The sequence below is a fragment of the Carlito syrichta genome, unplaced genomic scaffold, assembly GCF_000164805.1.
Source record: "Carlito syrichta isolate Samal-C Ts95f unplaced genomic scaffold, Tarsius_syrichta-2.0.1 Scaffold304654, whole genome shotgun sequence".
In the NCBI taxonomy this organism is placed as follows: Eukaryota; Metazoa; Chordata; class Mammalia; order Primates; family Tarsiidae; genus Carlito; species Carlito syrichta.
In genome coordinates, this window is record NW_007248750.1 from 366,281 (window position 1) to 383,547 (window position 17,267).

General features: G+C 41.4%; 1 protein-coding gene across 2 annotated transcripts in view; it reads right to left on the reverse strand.

Annotated features, from left to right (window-relative positions):
• Positions 1–17,267, reverse strand: part of ZHX3 (zinc fingers and homeoboxes 3) — a 116,960-nt gene that overhangs the window by 8,485 nt on the left and 91,208 nt on the right. The window contains exon 3 of one of the 2 annotated variants that reach the window (XM_008060579.2): positions 7,699–10,717. In XM_008060579.2, the coding sequence (XP_008058770.1) occupies positions 7,699–10,567 (2,869 nt within the window). In that variant the 5' untranslated portion in view covers positions 10,568–10,717. Of the gene's footprint in view, positions 1–7,512; positions 10,718–17,267 lie in introns of those variants that run through there. The other variant, XM_021713654.1, reaches the window with a different exon arrangement.

Sequence of the window (17,267 nt, forward strand, 5' to 3'; positions counted from 1 at the left end):
AAAAAAAAAAAAAAAAAAAAAAAAAGATTATGTCATCCATGAACAGAGATAATTTTATTTCTTCCTTTCCAATTTGGATATCTTTTGTTTATTTATTTATTTATTTATTTATTTATTTATTTATTTATATTATTTACTTATTTTTTTAGTTGGAGTCTCACTCTGTCGCCCAGACTGGAGTGCAGTGGCTACTCCCGGCCACCGCAGCCTCGACCTGCTGGGCTCCAGGGATCCTCCTGCCTCAGCCTTCCAAGTAGCTGGAACTATAGGCGTGTGCTACCATGCCTGGCTAATTTTTGATTTATTGTAAAGATGAGGTCTTGCCAAGTTGCCCAGGCCCATCTCGAACCCGCCGGCTCAGGCAATCCACTCACCTCAGCCTTCCAAAGCACAGGATTACAGGCTGAGCCACCGAGCCTGGCTGGATATCTTTTGTGTGTGTGTGTGAGTTGGAGTCTCACTCGGTCACCCAGACTGGAGTGCAGTGGCCGCTTCTGGCACCGCAGCCTCGCCTGCTGGGCTCCGACGATCCTTCGGCCTCAGCCTTCCAAGTAGCCGTAATTACAGGCATGCGCTACCACGCCCAGCTGATTTTTTGATTTATTGTAGAGATGAGGTCTTGCTGCCCAGGCAGGTCTCGAACCCGCGGGCTCAGGCAATCCACTCACCTCAGCCTCCCAAAGGCGCGGGATTACAGGCTGAGCCACCGAGCCCGGCTGGATATCTTTTAATTCTTTTTCTTGCCTAACTACTCTGGCCAGAACTTCCGGTACTATCTTGAATAGAAGTGGCAACAGTAGGTATCTTGATTTTATTCCTGATCTTAAGGGAAAATCTTTCAGTATTCCACCATTATTATGTAAGCTGTGAGTTTTTCATATAGGGCCTTTATCATGTTGTTTGTCATATTCCTAGTTATTGAGTGTTTATTATCATGAATGTGTTGAATTTTGTCAGATGTCCTTTCTGCTTGAATTGAGATGATTATGTCCTTCATTCTTTGAATGTGGTGTGTTACACTGATTGATACCATGTTAGACAGTCCTTGCATTCTAGCAATAAATCCCCCTTGGACATGAGATATAATACTTTTTATATGTTGCTGAATTTGGTTTGCTAGTATTTTGCTGAGGATCTTTGTATCTGTATTCATAAAGGGGTGTTATCACATAGTGTCCTTGGTCTTGCTTTGGCATCAAGGTAATGAATTAGGATGTGTTCACTCCTCATCAGTTCTTTTGGAGGAGTTTGAGGAGAACTGGTGCTATTTCTTCTATAAATATTTGGAAGAATTCACCAGTGAAGCCATTTGGTTCTAGGTTTTTCATTGTTGGAGGATTTTTGATTACTGGTTCAATCTTCTTACTAAGTTATTGATTTATTTTTGTCTTCTATTTCTTCATGAGTTGGTTTTGGTACTGTTTTTCTAGAAGTTTCATCTAGGTTATCAAATTTATTGGCATATAACTGTTAATAGTATTCATATAATCTTCTGTATTTATGCAATATATATTTTATGTATATTTATATATTTATAGATGCACTATATATTACATATAAATATATGTAAATATACCTATCTAATATATATTATAGAATATATATTTATATTGAATACTTATAAATGAATATGATAATGTGAGTCTCTCTCTTTTTTTTTCCTAGCTAAAGATTTGTCAACTTTGTTGATCTTTTCAAAAACTTTTGGTTTCATTGATTTTCTATACCTCTTTCCTCAGACTCCCAAGTTGCTGAGACTACAAACATGCACCACCATGTCTGGCTACTTTTTTTATTTTTTGTAGAGGCAGGATGTCACTATGTTGCCCAGGCTGCTCTTGAACTCCTGGGCTCAAGCGATCCTCCTGCTTTGGCCTCCCAGAGTGCTGAGCCCAGGCCTGATTTCGATTTTTAAAAATTTATTAAGAGTCGGGCTCAGTGGCTCAGCCTGTAATCCTGTGCCTTTGGGAGGCTGAGGTGAGTGGATTGCCTGAGCCTGCGGGTTCAAGACCTGCTGGGCAGCGAGACCTCATCTCTACAATAAATCAAAACATCAGCCGGGCATGGTAGCGCATGCCTGTAACTCCGGCTACTTGAAAGGCTGAGGTGGAAGGATCGCCGGAGCCCAGTAGGTCGAGGCTGTAGTGGCCGGGAGCGGCCACTGCACTCCAGTCTGGGCGACAGAGTGAGACTCCAACTCAAAAAAAAAAAAAAAAAATTTATTAAGACTTGTTTCAGGCTTAACATATAGTATATCCTGGAGAGTGGTCCATGTATATTCTGTTGTTGGGTGGTGTTCTGTTAATCTTTGATAGGCCCAACTGCCATATACTATGGTTCAAGGCCTCTATTTCCATATCAGTCTTCTATCTGGCTTTTATATCCATTATTGGAAATGGGGTATTCAAGTCTCCGACTATTTTTGTCTATTTCTCCCTTAAATTCTGTCAATTTTTGCTTCATATATTTTCATCTCTGTTAAGGGTATATGTGAACCCTTTTTTTTTTTTTTTTTGAGTTGGAGTCTCAGTTTGTTGCCCAGGCTGGAGTACAGTGGCATGCTCACAGCCACCCCAGCATAGACCTACTGGGCTCCGGTGATCCTTCCGCTTCAGTCTTCCAAGTAGCCAGAATTATAGGCATGTGCTATCATGCCTGGCTAATTTTTGATTTCTTGTAGAGACGAGGTCTCACCAAGTTGCCTAGGCTGGTCTCGAACCTGTGGGCTCAGGCAATCCACTGGCCACGGTCTCCCAAATTGCTGGGATTACAGGCTGAACCACTGAACCTTTTTTCAATGTATAATATCCTTCTTTGTGTCTTGTAAACTTTCTTGATTTAAAGTTTATTTGTCTGGTTATACTGTAGCTACCCTAGCTCTCATTTGGTTATTATTTGCATGGCATATCTTTTTCCATCCTTTTACCTTCAACCTCTGCATATCCTTATACCTAAAGTTAGTCTCTTTTAGGCAGCATATAGATGAATCCTGTTTTTCAAAATTGCAATCTGCCAATCTTAGCTTTTAATAGAAGAGTTAATCCTTTTACATTTAATGTGATTACTGATAAAGTAGGATTTAATTCTTCCATTTATTAGCTATTTGTGTTTTGTGTGTCGAATATGTTTTTGATTCCTCAGTTCCTCCATTACTGCCTTTTTGTATTTATTTGTTCACAATGTGCTATTTTGATTCCGGTCTTTCCTTTTCTGTATATTTTTAAGTATTTTCTTAGTGGTTAACTTGGGGATTAGGATAAACATTTTAAACTTGTAATAATCTAGTCTATACCAACTTGGTTTAAGTATTACACAGACACTTCTATAAATCTCCCTTTTGTTATTATTTTGTTATTGACACAGATTACATCTTACTACAATTGACACAGATTACATCTTACTCAATCCATTAACATAGATTTATAATTTTCTTATGAATTTGCTTTCATAAAGGGAAAAAGAAAAGTTACAAACCAAATAAAATGTACAGTAGTATTGACTTTTATATTTACCTATAAAGTTACTTTTACTAATGTTATTTTTTATTTTTTTCTTTTTCTTTTTTATTTTTTTGAGTTGTACTCTCACTCTGTTGCCCAGGCTGAAGTGCAGTGGCATGCTCACAGCCACCCCAGCATCAACCGTCTAGGCTTCAGTGATCCTTACGCTTCAGCTTTCCAAGTAGCTGAAACTTCAGGTACAAGCTACCACACCCAGCTAATTTATTGTAGAGATGAGGTCTCGCCAAGTTGCCTAGGCTGGCCTCAAGCCTGCGGGCTCAGGCAGTCCACTGCCTCAGCCTCCCAAAGTGCCGGGATTACAGGCTGATCCACCAAGCCTGACCATATTCTTTATTTTTTCTTATGGCTTCAAGTTTCTGTTTAGTGTCCTCTCATTTTAGCCAGAAGGACTCTCTTTAGCATTTCGAGTAGGGAAAGTCTGTTGGTAATGAACTCCTTCAGCTTTGTTTTCCTGAAAATGTCTTGATTTCTCTTTCATTTTTGAAGGTTAGTTTTTCCAGATACAGAAATCTTTGTTGACATTTTTTTTCTTTCACAACTCTAGATCTGTTATTCCACTACTTTTGGGCCTCCATGATTTCTGATGCGAAATCAGCTGTTAAACTTATCGAGGAGCCTTTGTATATAATTAGTCACTTAACTTGTGCTGCTTTGTCTTTTGACAATTTTAATATAATGTGCCTTGGTGTGGCTATCCTTCCTTGAGTTTATCCTGCTTGGAGTTCATTGAACTTGGATTTCAGATTCATGTCTTTCATTAGGTTTGGGAAGTCTTCTGCCCCTTTGTCTTCAAATATTCTTTCTACCCCTTTCTCCCTCTTTTCTAGGGTTCCTATAATGAATATATTAGTATGTTTGATGATGTCCCACAGGTCCCTCAGGCTTTGCTCACTTCTTTCTTTTTCTTTCTGCTCCTTGGATAATTTCAATTATTTTATCTTCATATTCACTGATTCTCTTCTGCCTGCTCAAATATGTATTGAATCATTTCAGTGATTGTACCTTTCAGGTCTAGAATTTGTTTCATTCCTTTTATATTTCTTTACTGATATTCTACTTTGTTCATTCATAGTTTTCTTGATTTCTTTTAGTTCTTTGTTCATTTCCTTTAGCTTGTTGAACATACTTAAGATAGTTGATTTAATGTCTTTGACTAATAGTTCTAATGTCCAGACTTCCTCAAGAATTATGTCTGTGAAATCCTTTTTTTTTTTTTTTTTGCTGTTATTGGACCAAACTTTACTATTTCCTTGTATATTTTGTACTTTTTTGTTAAGAACTGAACATTCTATTTTGCTGTGGTAAATGAAAATCTAATTCTGCATGCCTCAGAGATTGCTGATTTTTGCTTTGAGGGCTAAAGCCATCTGTTTGTGGCTTTTCTAAACTACTTTTCAAAATGTGTATTCTTTGTGGTATAGGGTCACTGATGTTTCTGTTTTTGTGGTAAACCAGTGGCCTAAGATTTCCTTAAAAGTCTATTTTGCCAAAAGGGGCACATTATTTCTTTATAGCTCCTTGTAGCAAGGATGCTGCTTTAGCATGTGGAAGTTGAAACAATGACCAGCCTCTGTGCTGGCCCTCAGTGATCTAATGCAGTGATCAGCAATCAAAACACAAAATCCTGACTTTTGGAGTACAATATTGTTTATTGCTCACCCTGGTACCAACAGATCACACCAGGAACCTGGGCCACAGTCACTACAGTTGCCTGATGCAGGGATGGGGAAGAGGGATGCCACTATGTAAAACGAGAAAATTCACCAAAATTTACAAGCCTCTCTATCAAACTTTCTCCTGGATGTTGCAAGTGTCCAACTAGACTACAGAGTTCCAAGATAGTTGCTTCAGATAGTTAGTGCCAGCTCAATAATTGTTTTGGTGGAGAAACAGATTTTTGATGCTTCCTTTTCTGCCATCTTTCATGACATTACTCTCTCCATGTTAGCCTTTGTAGCACATTTATTCAAACATTCTCATCTCTCTTGAGCATGACACTTTGGCCTACTGGTAATCACCAGAAGTGTAGAACTGGGTGCAACATAAGGACAACTTAAACCAAATTGGATAGAGTCTCCCAGGTAAGCAAGCAGAGGGAACCTGGTCTACATTGAAAAAGTGTCAAAACAGCCATAAGAAACCTCCCTCCAATGCTGCTCTGATTCTAGGATGTATTACTTTGTGAAGCAGTCTGTGAGCCGTGGGGTCCAAAGAAGGGGAGCATCTTTTCCCACTCTTGCTTTAGTGAGAACATGGCTGGAATTGGAGGACACAAGCAAGAAGACAGCAGCCCTGTGTGCTCACACCCTTTACTGCTGACTACTGACTTTGGGCGCCACCAGGTGTTTGCTCTCATTGTGGGCTTTATAGAGTTGGTTTTTGCCTTAGTATGTGAGCATGAAAAGAACAGGCTTTCTGCATATGCTAAACAGATGGACAATATGGTACCCCCCCCCACCCTGTCCAAATTATGGACAGACTTGGAAGTTTCCTTTTCCTTAACTGAGTAAAGAAACAATAGCATAACTATGTTTCACACTGTTAAAATATTCAGAGAAAGAAAATAAAATTTTGTCATTTTTTAAAGGTCTTAAGTATAAAGCAACTAGTATGGAGGAACTGGTATTTGCCAGACCAAAACAAACAAACAATGATAGGGAAAAATGGAACACCATCCAGGGAATTCTGTGGGAATTTTGATGACAGGGCACTATGCTTGGCCCTAGGCATGAGGTGCCAAATATGAGACCCCACATACTGAAGCAGCTCATGCCAAAGTCTCATTGCCCAGTACCACCGACACTTTCTGGGTATCAGGGCTGCTGTTTCAGAGCCCCAGTCCCTTCAGCTTCTGCATCTCTCCTCCCTCATGGCTCTCGCCTGGACTTCTGAATGCTCTGGGATGGGGCCTCTAATGAGGAGACAAACACAAGAGAGAGGGAAAAGAGAGGCTGGAAATTCAGAGACCAAAAATCTAGGAAATTAACACCCAATACTATGACTTGTTTGCGGCTTCAAAAGTATGTCTTAAATAAAATAGCCTCCTAAAGTTTGCTTTCAAGTACAGCCAAGACAAACTGGAGCATAAAATCCAAGCTTTTGATTCCATATATGTCAAAGAGGGAAGGTGATTTTCTGTTATGATAAACATTTCTTCTACATCAGGAAGAACAATCAAGATAAAAGACAGGATTTTCCTCATCAGAAAAACACACTTCATGTATCTAAGGCCAATTTATTCACCAACTTGAGTTAAATTTCCTCTTACTGCTATGCTCTCTCCTACCCTGTGGCTGTGCATCTGCCTGACTCAGACTACATTTTCACCTATTCTCCTATTGCTAGAAAATGGTTAGGAAAGCGTGGACCCCTTTAGGTTCGCCATGTTTTTTCCTCTGCACATGTTTTTTTTAAAAAAAACATGAAGCTAAACAAAAAAACCAAATCGCAACCCCTCATTATATTGGGCTGATGCATAAGTTCGTAGCATTTTTCCGCTTGCCCATGGAATGCAAATGTCGCACGATGGTTGACTGGTCACAGTTCATCACATTTGCCAGTTCTCGGGTCGATTTATGTGGATCATCATGGATTAAAGCATGTAAACGGTCTTCATCAAAGCCCGATGGTCTTCCTGAACGTGGAGAATCACTCAGGTCAAAATGGCCCTCTTTGAAACGACAAAACCATTTCCTTGCCGTGCTTTCCCCGATGGCATTCTCCCCGTACATGGAACAAATGTTTCGAGCGGCCTCTGCTGCCTTTACTCCTCTGTTAAACTCAAACAGAAGAATATGTCGGAAGTATTCGTTTTTTTCCACTTGGCACTCCATCTTCTTTAGCCCACAAATAGCACTAACTTTCTTCACATCTGCAAAATGCAAGGTGTGTTCACAAGCACAACACTGTCATTTCAAATGACAAATGATAAACTCCCAACACTGTAGTGTTGCCATTCCAAAAACAAACGCTATGAACTTATGCATCAACCTAATACTATACGCCTGTGGCTTCTGCTGCCAGTTGTACCCTGAAGCAGCCAGACCGTTAGTCCAGCTGCCAGGCAGCTTTAGGGACAGCAGTTGCCCCCTGCATGACAAATTCAGTACCCACCCATGAGTGCATGCATCCTCCCCTTACCCACAGAGGATAGCCATGGATCCTGTAGACTCCTTACCTAGCTGAAGTCCAGCCTGGGGACTCGACGTGTCAAAGGGCTCTGAACTGGCCTCAGGAACACTGGGCTCCCACGACTCACTGTTCTCAGATACCTCTGAAAAGGTGTCACTCATCCCTTTGTGAACAGTTGCAGGCTCACTAGCACCAAGGCCCTGGTCCTCACTGCCTGTGTCTGCCACGGCCCGAGTCTCCTCACCCATTTTCTCAGCAAACCACTGCTTGACCTGCTGGGGGCTCATCTGGGTCTTGTCACAGAGATTCTGCAGGTCTTCTTCAAACAGCATCTTATGGGTCATGTAATAGTCTTGCAGGAACTCCCGGTTGTCAGGGGCGATGACCAGCAGCCCTGGCGGGAAGTTGCCCCGCTTGTAGTCTTCATACCACTTGAGCTGGCCATTCTTCAGAGCATACCTGCTATCTCCAAACCAGCGTACCACCTCTGGCCGCGGCAGACCTGTCTGGGCCATGATGGAGTCATAGTCCTGGTTACTTGGCCACTGTGTCTGAACAAAGAGCTGCCGCAGCAAGTGCCGCTGCTGGGCTGTCTTTTTGTAGCTCACTTTGCCCGGGGGCTGCTCTGCCAGCTTGCCTGACCCATCATCCTCAGGCTCACAGGCACCCATCCCTGAAATCTCGCTCTTGCCATTGGCTTCAGTGACCCTCAGGTTCTTGAGGTTGATTTTGATGGGGCTGACTTTGCGTTCTGCCAAGGCATAGCTGCTGGGCACTTCTGAAGAGCCATTGTCACCAGAGATCCTTAGCTCAGTAGCCAAATCCTCTTCTCCGCCCTCATTCTCTGCAGCCTCCTCTTCCTCCTGAGAGACAGTCTCATCAGCCTTCTTGGTCTCTTCAGCATTGACTTTTTTCCGTCTCTCTGAAAACCAGCTATCAATTTCTCTTCGAGTCATTTTGGTTTCACTTCTCAGGCGATCCAGTTCCTCGTCAAGAGGTAGGGGATTTTGTGCAAAACTGCTCTCCAGGACTCTGAGCTGCTCAGGGGCTCTCTCCTTGTATTTGGTTGATGTGAAGTCAGGAGTCTGGTGCCAAGATTGTCGTCTGGCAGAAGGATGGGAAGGGTGGGTTGCTAGTGTGGCTGTTGTTGGTATGCAGGTTACTTCAGGGGCCTTGGACGATGGGGAGAAGGACACTTCTGGTACAGAGTCAATGATGATGGAGCTGTGATCTCCAGGCATCATGGCTCTAGAGCCCTTCAGGTTCCGGCAGTGGTACCTCCGATCACTGAACCATTTCCGCACCTCTCTGGTACTGAGGCCAGTCACTTTGGTCAGATGCTCAACTTCACTCTGCCCTGGGAACTGGTTGCGACAGAAGCTCCCTTTCAGAGCTGACAGCTGTTCATGAGATTTCTTATTTTTGTAGATGCTAGCATCAAGGAAGGCTTGGGAAGTTATGCTGGGGCAGGCCGTGAGGAGTGACTGAGCCGCATTGACTACCTTCACAGCCGATGTTGTATTTGAGCACAAAGTGTTAATAGGTGCCACACTTGGCTGCTTGGGGACTGATGTCACTGCGAGGGGGAGAGATGAACTTGGTGCTTGCAACCCATTGGACATCAGTGGCTGAGTGACCAGAAGTCCCCCTGCTGTGCCCTCTGGCTGTCCTACAACATGACCTGGGAGAGCTGCCTGGATGAGATGCTGGACGTTGCCAGCACTGGCGACCAGGGGGGTATTCAGAACTGTAATTGTGGGCTGAGGCACAGACTGGATGACTGTATTGAACATCTTTTTCCGGGCATCCTCGATCTCCTCAGGGGACCAGCTAATCCCCTGCTTTAGCCTTTGGGCTGTGAACCATATCTTGAGCTGTTCTTCTGGATACTTGGTCACAACAGTCAGATAGCAGAGCTCGGCTTTGGTTGGATAGGGGAACTTGTGGAAGGAGTTCTTCAGGAAGCTATTTGAGTCCATGGCTGCATTGTATGTTGGAATGCTGCTCAGAGGGATCATTACTTTGGGAAGGGCCTTGGATGTGGGCAGTGATTGGTGGGCATGGTGCTGGGCATGCACCGGGGGCTGCTGCTGGAGGGAAAGGAACTGTGCTATACCAGCTGGCAAAACTGGCACTGTTCCTATCAAGGGCCCATTGGTGGCATGGAGGGGTTTTGCAGAGCTGGTAGATGCCTGGCTGACTGGAGCTGCTCCATTGACAGAGGAGTGATCCCCTTCTTTGACTTCCACTTCTCCAGCCGACAGCTTTGGTAAGGTCTCACCCACAGGTTGGCTGGGGACATTCTCCTTGAGCGTATGAATTTTTTTGGCTTCAGCTTTGCCTTTCATTATCTTCATGATTGGAGTTTTGGTAATGATGATTTCTGCCTGTCCATCGGTCCCTTCGGCATTGGGCTCGCCTGCTAGGTCAGAAGTGCTGGTGCTCTCGGGGATGCTCTGCTCCACGACCACATGATTGTCTGGCTTGGCCACATTCCACACAAAGCTGGCTTCTGCCGAGTGACACTTGGCATTGTGCAGGGAAAGCCCCTCAGGGGTTTTTGCCAGAAAACTGCACCCAGTGCATACAAAAGTTGGGTCTTTATTAAAGTCTGTGTGCTCTGAATTCATATGTCCCACAAATTGGGTCATGTCGTGGGATCTGAAATCACAGTATTTACAGGAATATAAATAGCCATCCAAAGTGCTCCAGTGCCCATTGGCCAGTGCAGAGCCATCAGTGCTGCTGGAGTTCTGGGCAGCCTCGCTACTGGCGGCAGGGGCTTCTGGGGGCAAATCCTGCTGGGGTCCTTCTGGTAAGGCCTCGGCAGGCTGTGCTTCTGTGCTGACATCTTGCAGCACCACAGTCTTCACTGGGATCATGCATGGGGTGGTAGATTTCCTCTTGCTGGCCATGGCGATAATCACTAGGTGATCAGCGGGTGAAAGTTTGTCCCATCAGGGGCCTCACAGTACAAGTTCTAGCTATTCCATGAGGGCCAGAGAAATAATTTCCAAGGGCAGTTTTTTCAGTTGTTTGCAGAAAGCAAGTTTTCCCTATTAAACCTGAGGAAACAGAAAAATATGATTAAGATCTCAGAAGCTTTATCTATATACTTCTCAGATACCCAGACATACTCTACTGCTTACCTTCTACCATCTAAGTCTTCTCCTATGAAGTTAAATCAGTAGGTTGGCTGTGAAGTCTGAGTCAGGAGCCCCTAATGACTAGCAAAGAATGACCTGAGGATGTTCCAACACCATTGGATAGACTTAAGCAATGTATTTTGTTTCTCATCTCTCTCCCATCCTTGCATTAAATAACTCAGATTAAAAATCAAAAACAAAAACATCTCCTTTTTGGGCCTTCAGATTAATTCTGAATATATCAGAGTAAGAACAAAAGATTCCAGGGTAATTCTTGTTTAAATGTTTGGGCCAGCAAGAGTTTTTCTTTTCATAGCCTTCCCACATATGAGAACAAGATGATGTCTCTGTTTCTCTCAAGCCAGGCCAAGGGATGAAGTTAGTTAGCTGCAGTGTGTGAATGGAATGGGTGAAGTGGGTGGGGGTGGCTGGGAAGACTGGCTGCTGCTGCAAGAGCCAGGCCTATCTCTTTGGCCTTTCCCTGCCTGCTGCCTACCACACTTGATCCAGGGCATGGAAAAGAGATTTCCTCATAGTTACTGGCTATGTCCTGGACCGCTGTCACTCAGAGGAAGTCCAAGGTCAGAGGTTCAGGGGATCCACAGAAGTAGTTTGTGGGTCAGAAAAGCTTTATATCCTCTCTCTGGGTACATAAACTCAAAGTGTGTCCTCACCTTGGGTGTGTATACCACACATAAACTTGTACTATGCTTACTTTTTCTTTTTGGTGCCCTTATTGTTTCTCAAATAAAACGATTAAATCTTTGGTCTCTTTGAAACTTATTTCAAAAACTGGGGAGATTGATTTACTTATATATAAAGTAACTGCAATAATAATTATTTCATGAGATGCCATGAGAAAAGTGCTTCTGTGACCCCTATTATTCACATATTATAATATCATTACCTTTCTCTTTAGCAAATTATAATGTTGTAATGACTAAAATAATAGTAACTCTAATACTAAAATCAAGTTATCAGTTGAATTGGATATAAAGAAGTAAATTAAAATATCTCTGTTCAGACTCATAGTAAACAAGCACAACAAACTATTTTTTAAATTTATTAGCCTAACCTGGACAATCATGATGATGATAAAAATAATTACTAAAAAAAGGTGGCATGAGAAAAGGACAAAATATACACCCAATCTAACAACCTGTCACCATTTCCCCCACCAAATTGAAATGCCATGCCAATGTTCGTACTAATTTTTTTAATTATGAAGGTAAAATATCAATATTAGATAAAATGTAATAAAATAAAACTATAATTTTGTATACCTTTCCATGCAGTCCAAATACTTTATACATATTTTATCATAATGAGCACAAACTTGTCTTTTTTCACTGAACATTATATCATAAACATTGTTGTTACATAAGCTTCATAATTATAATATCTGATAGCTACCTAATGGCATACCACAATGGATTTAACTCATCTTCCCCCTGCTATTGAGCGGCATCCCAAACTCATGGGTGACAGTGAAATGAACATTTCTCGGCATATAGGATGTTTTTCTTCATTCAAATTATTTCCTGAGGTGAAGAGCACAGAAATGGGCTTAAAAAGCTCAAAAAGTACCAGCATTTCTAAACTCCTTTATATATAATTGGCAAACATTTTAAATAAATTGCTTTTTAATCCTTAATCAGGGAAACTAAGAATAATACAGTTATAGTCCCAGTGAGCAAATCAGATTTTCAAGCAAGTTATAGACGACATCAGACAGACTATCTGAAAGCACAAATGACAAAAGAAAAAAACAGATAAACTGTACTTCAAAAAAATAAAAACTTGTATTTTTCAAAGGTCACCATCAAGAAAATGAAAAGATAGATAATCCACAGAATGAGAAAGGATTTGCAAAACATACATTCGATAAAGTGTGTTCAGAATAGAAAGAGTTCTTACAACTCAACCACAGAAAGATAATTTTGAAATGAGTAAAGGATTTGAATAAACATTTCTCCAAAGAAGATACACAAATGGCTAATAAGCACATTACAGTGTTCAACATCATTAGTTGTTAGGAAATGCAAATCAAAACCACAGTGAGATACTACTTCACACTCACCAGGATGACTGTAATTATAATGACAGATAATAACAAGTAGATGAGGATGTGGAAAATTGGAGCCCTTACACATTGCTGGTGAAAATATAAAATGCTGCATCCACTTTGGAAAACAGTTTGGTAGTTCCTCAAAATGTTAAACATAGGGCCAGGTGGAGTGGCTCAAGCCTATAATCCCAGCACTTTGGGAGACCGAGGTGAGAGGATTGCCTGAGCCCATGCGTTTGAGACCAGCCTGGGCAACATGGTAAGTCCTTGTCTCTACAATAAATAAAAAAATTAGCTGGGCATGGTAGCGTGCACCTGTAGTTCTGGCTACTTGGAAGTCTGAGGCAGAAGGATCACCAGAGCCCAGCAGGTCGATGCTGGGGTGGCCATGAGTGTGCCACTGCACTCTCAAAATAAAAAAAAAAATGTTAAATAAGAAATGCCTTAAGATTCAGCAATTCCACTCCTTAGGTATATACACAGAAGTGAAAATATGTCCACACAAAAACTTGTACACAAATGTTCATAGCAGGATTATTCAAAAAATAGCCAAAAAGTGGAAACAACCCAAATGTCTATCAGCTGATAAATGGATAAATAAGATGTGATATATCCATACAATGGAATATTATTCAGCCATAAAAAGGAATGAAGTTCTGATACATGCTACAATGTGGATAAACTTGATGCTAAGTAAAAGAAGTCAGACACAAAATGTCACATATTTTATGACTCCATTTATATGAATTGTCTATAAGAGGCAAATCCACAGAGGCAGAAAGTAGATCAGTGATTTCCAGGTGGGAAGGGGAAGGGAGAAGGGGGAGTGATTGCTAATTGGTATGAAGTCTCTTCTTGGGGCAATGAAACTGTTCTAAAATTAGGTAATAGGAATGGTTGACCAATTCTGTGAATATACTAAAAACCATTCAAAGGATGTCGAACCCAAGACAGGTAGAGGGCAGAAAGTTACAGCACTCAGTTCTATCGAAGAAGGTCACCATTCACACTTCTAAGGTTCTAATACAGGTGACATCATTCTGTGCTACTTCTTGACTTACAATGGCAATATTTACTTCTGCCCTACATAAGGTTAATGGCTATGGTTGTGAACATCAGGTTGGCCAGGAGTGAGAGAAGGGAGATGCAGACCCACCAGCTGGAAGAAGCACCAACACAAAGGAAGAGCACATGAGCTCACCAGAAAACCAGGCAGCCAGCAGAACTCAGGAGCAGGCCAGTGAAAAGCCATAGCAACACGTCCCAAGCACCTGAAACACAGGGCCAGAACTGTGATGGGCACTTGGTTTCACTGAGAAAAAGGTAAATAGTGTTCCTGGTGTTTTACTTGACTAAGGCTGAGAACTGGACAACATGAAAATGGATTTGATTTTTGGAAATAGTCCCAATGTCATTGAATATTAAGTCTCAAATTAGCCCCAAATTATCATTTAAATAAATGACCAAGAAGGGTATCGCTGCTAACCATGCTGTGGGTAGCCAACCATCAATTATAGGCAATTACAAAATAGCAGTAGTGGCAGCCACCACCAATGTTTACTGAGTGTTTCATATTGTTTGAAGTACATTTATATACATCCTCTCATTTCACTCACAACAAACCCAAGAGGAAGCACTATAATCATTCCCCTTTTACAAACAAGAAAGACAAGTCCCAGAGAAATGCAATGACTACCCGAAGGCACACAACTAGGAAACAGCAGAGGCTGGATAAGAACCCAGGTAATCTGGCTCCAGAGCCTGCAACCTCAGCCATTCCGCAGCCTGAGTGGAATTGTTAGAATAAGTGTTGTGGGCCTCCTGAAATAATACTTTCTCCCAACATTAGGAAAAAATTCAAACAAAGTTAAGGGAGATTTACAGGGAATACTCATACCTCCACCACCTGGATGCTTACTTACTAAGCTGGCTATTTTTAGCAACATGACCATTTACATAAGCTTGGGTTTATTTGTCATATATATTTAAAGGGGTTTTTTTTTTTTTACAAGTTGTGCTTAAATGGTAAAACTCCAATTATCTAGAAAACCATTAATCCAACAGATACTCCTGGAGCACATCTGATAAATGAGGCATTACCTTGTGGAAACATGCTATTTCCTAAGTCAAGCCCAAGTGAAGTGAGCTGATATCAGTGTAAGATGGTACTGCCAAGAGAGATTCAAAAGGGCCAGATGACAATCACATGTTTCTCATTCTTTGTACAATCCTTTACATACCCTCTTTGAAACGTTCTGCATTGCAAATGGGTCTTGCAAAGGAGAAAATAAGAACAAAAGAACATAACTTTTTTTTTAAATGTGCCTTTGGGAATTAATTGCAAATTAATTGCAATTAATTGCAATTGGCAAAGCTGCAGCTAATAGTTACTGTACTTCAACACTGCAGTTTTTATATGTGAGACTTTTAGATCAAAATCTTAAAGTTAGTTTAGCTTTAAATTACAGATTAAGTTAGAATTTTTTTTAATTCTGAGGAAGGAATTGAAAAGACAATAACAATTCAATAGAGGAATTCAAACATTTACAAAGTGACCCTTGGCAGATTCTTTCCAAGAGTTATGATAGTCTGGCTGCAGCCTTCTTGGACATGCCATCCAGGATTTATCATTAGAAATAGAAATAATGGGCCAGGCATGGTGGCTCACGTCTAAAATCCCAGCACTTTGGAAGGCTGAGGTGGGAAAATTGCTTGAACCCAGGAATTTGAGACCAGCCTATGCAACATAGTGAGACCACGTCTACAATAAATAAATAAATAAATTTAAAAATAAGTTTTGAAAAAAACAGAAATAATGGTAGAATCTGACAGAATTACAGAAACATAACTAAAGTGGGAGATTTCCATATACTAATCTCAGTCTTTGAAAGATCAAGTGAACAAAGAAAAAGGTTGTAAAGAATGTAACTACTATAGTGAGGTTGATTTAACAGATATGGGTATAGTCTTGAATATTCTACAGTGAGTGACTTCATATTCTTTTAAAAACATCATGAGACATAGTCAAAAGTTGGTCATGTGGTATAACAGCATAAACCTCAACCCATTCCAAAATAAAAATGTATAGATGGCATTTACTTTAAAATGTATCCTTTTTACATTGTTTCAAATTAGACTCTATGTAGAAATTTATCTTTCTTAGGAAAGTTAAAGAAAAGTGAAAATTCTCCCTATTCACCCCAGAGATAACCATTCTTAACAATGGAGTATACATGATTTAAACTAAAAATAGTATTGTATCCTTTTTTTTTTCTCTACCACTTACTTGTGTGCCCTTGGATACATTCCTTCACTTCTTTTTAATTTTTTTTTTTGAGCTGGAGTGTTACTCTGTCGCCCAGGCTGGAGTGCACTGGCATACTCACGGCCACCCCAGTGTCGACCTGCTGGTCTCCAGTGATCCTTCTGCCTCAGCCTTCCAAGTAGCTGGAAATTCAGGTGTGCGCTATCACGCCTGGCTAATTTTTTGATTTGTTGTAAAGATGAGGTGTCGCCAAGTTGCCCAGGCCATTCTAGAACCTGTGGGCTCAGGCAGTCCCCTCACCTCAGGCTCCCAAAGTGCTGGGATTACAGACCTGAGCCACCACATCTGGCCTCTTTTTAATTTTTGAGTAAAATGGGATTCATTTGTTATTAACTGTGTGATGCATTTGGCACTAGTGAACATTGAGTGAGTTTAATACATTTAACTGACACACAAGCATTCAAAGACTGTTGGCTTACATTGCTCAAATCCAAAGGCTTATTTATAGCCCTTTTGTTAATCGGTGTGAAATGCATATTAAATTTACTATGATTTTCCCGGCCATAACTCCATCGTAAGTCAAAGAGCATCTATAATGTTAAGAGGAACTGTGCACAACAGAAGAGCATCTTCCCAGCATAACAGCGAGACCACACTCACAGAGGACACATTTCACCAAGAACTGCTTCACGTGACCAGACAGACAACACCTTGCTTTAGGCGACTTTGGCAAAGCTGAGCAAGTATGAACACACACTCACTGCTTTCTTTCACACTGGGATCACCAGATCAAGCTGAGCTACACTGTGGCTCCCTCCACTTGGGGCCACCGATGGAAATTGGCCCCGGGAGACCTGAGTGTTCCCACAGCCACAAGAACCAAAGCTGCACCTCCTCTATAGTGTCATCAGCGGGACAGTCAGTGCTGAGATTCCCTAGTAAAAAGAGAGAAAGGCAGCAGATGACAAGCCACAGATCACAAGCTAATGTATAACCCGGGACCCTGGTACTGTATTCTTTTTTTTTTTATTTTTTTTTATTTTAAAGGTGTGGGGGTACAATTCAAGGTTAGGTATAGAAATGTTCATTATGCAGGTACTCTTGTTGTTCAGGTATGCCCCCTCCCCCCCCTGGCA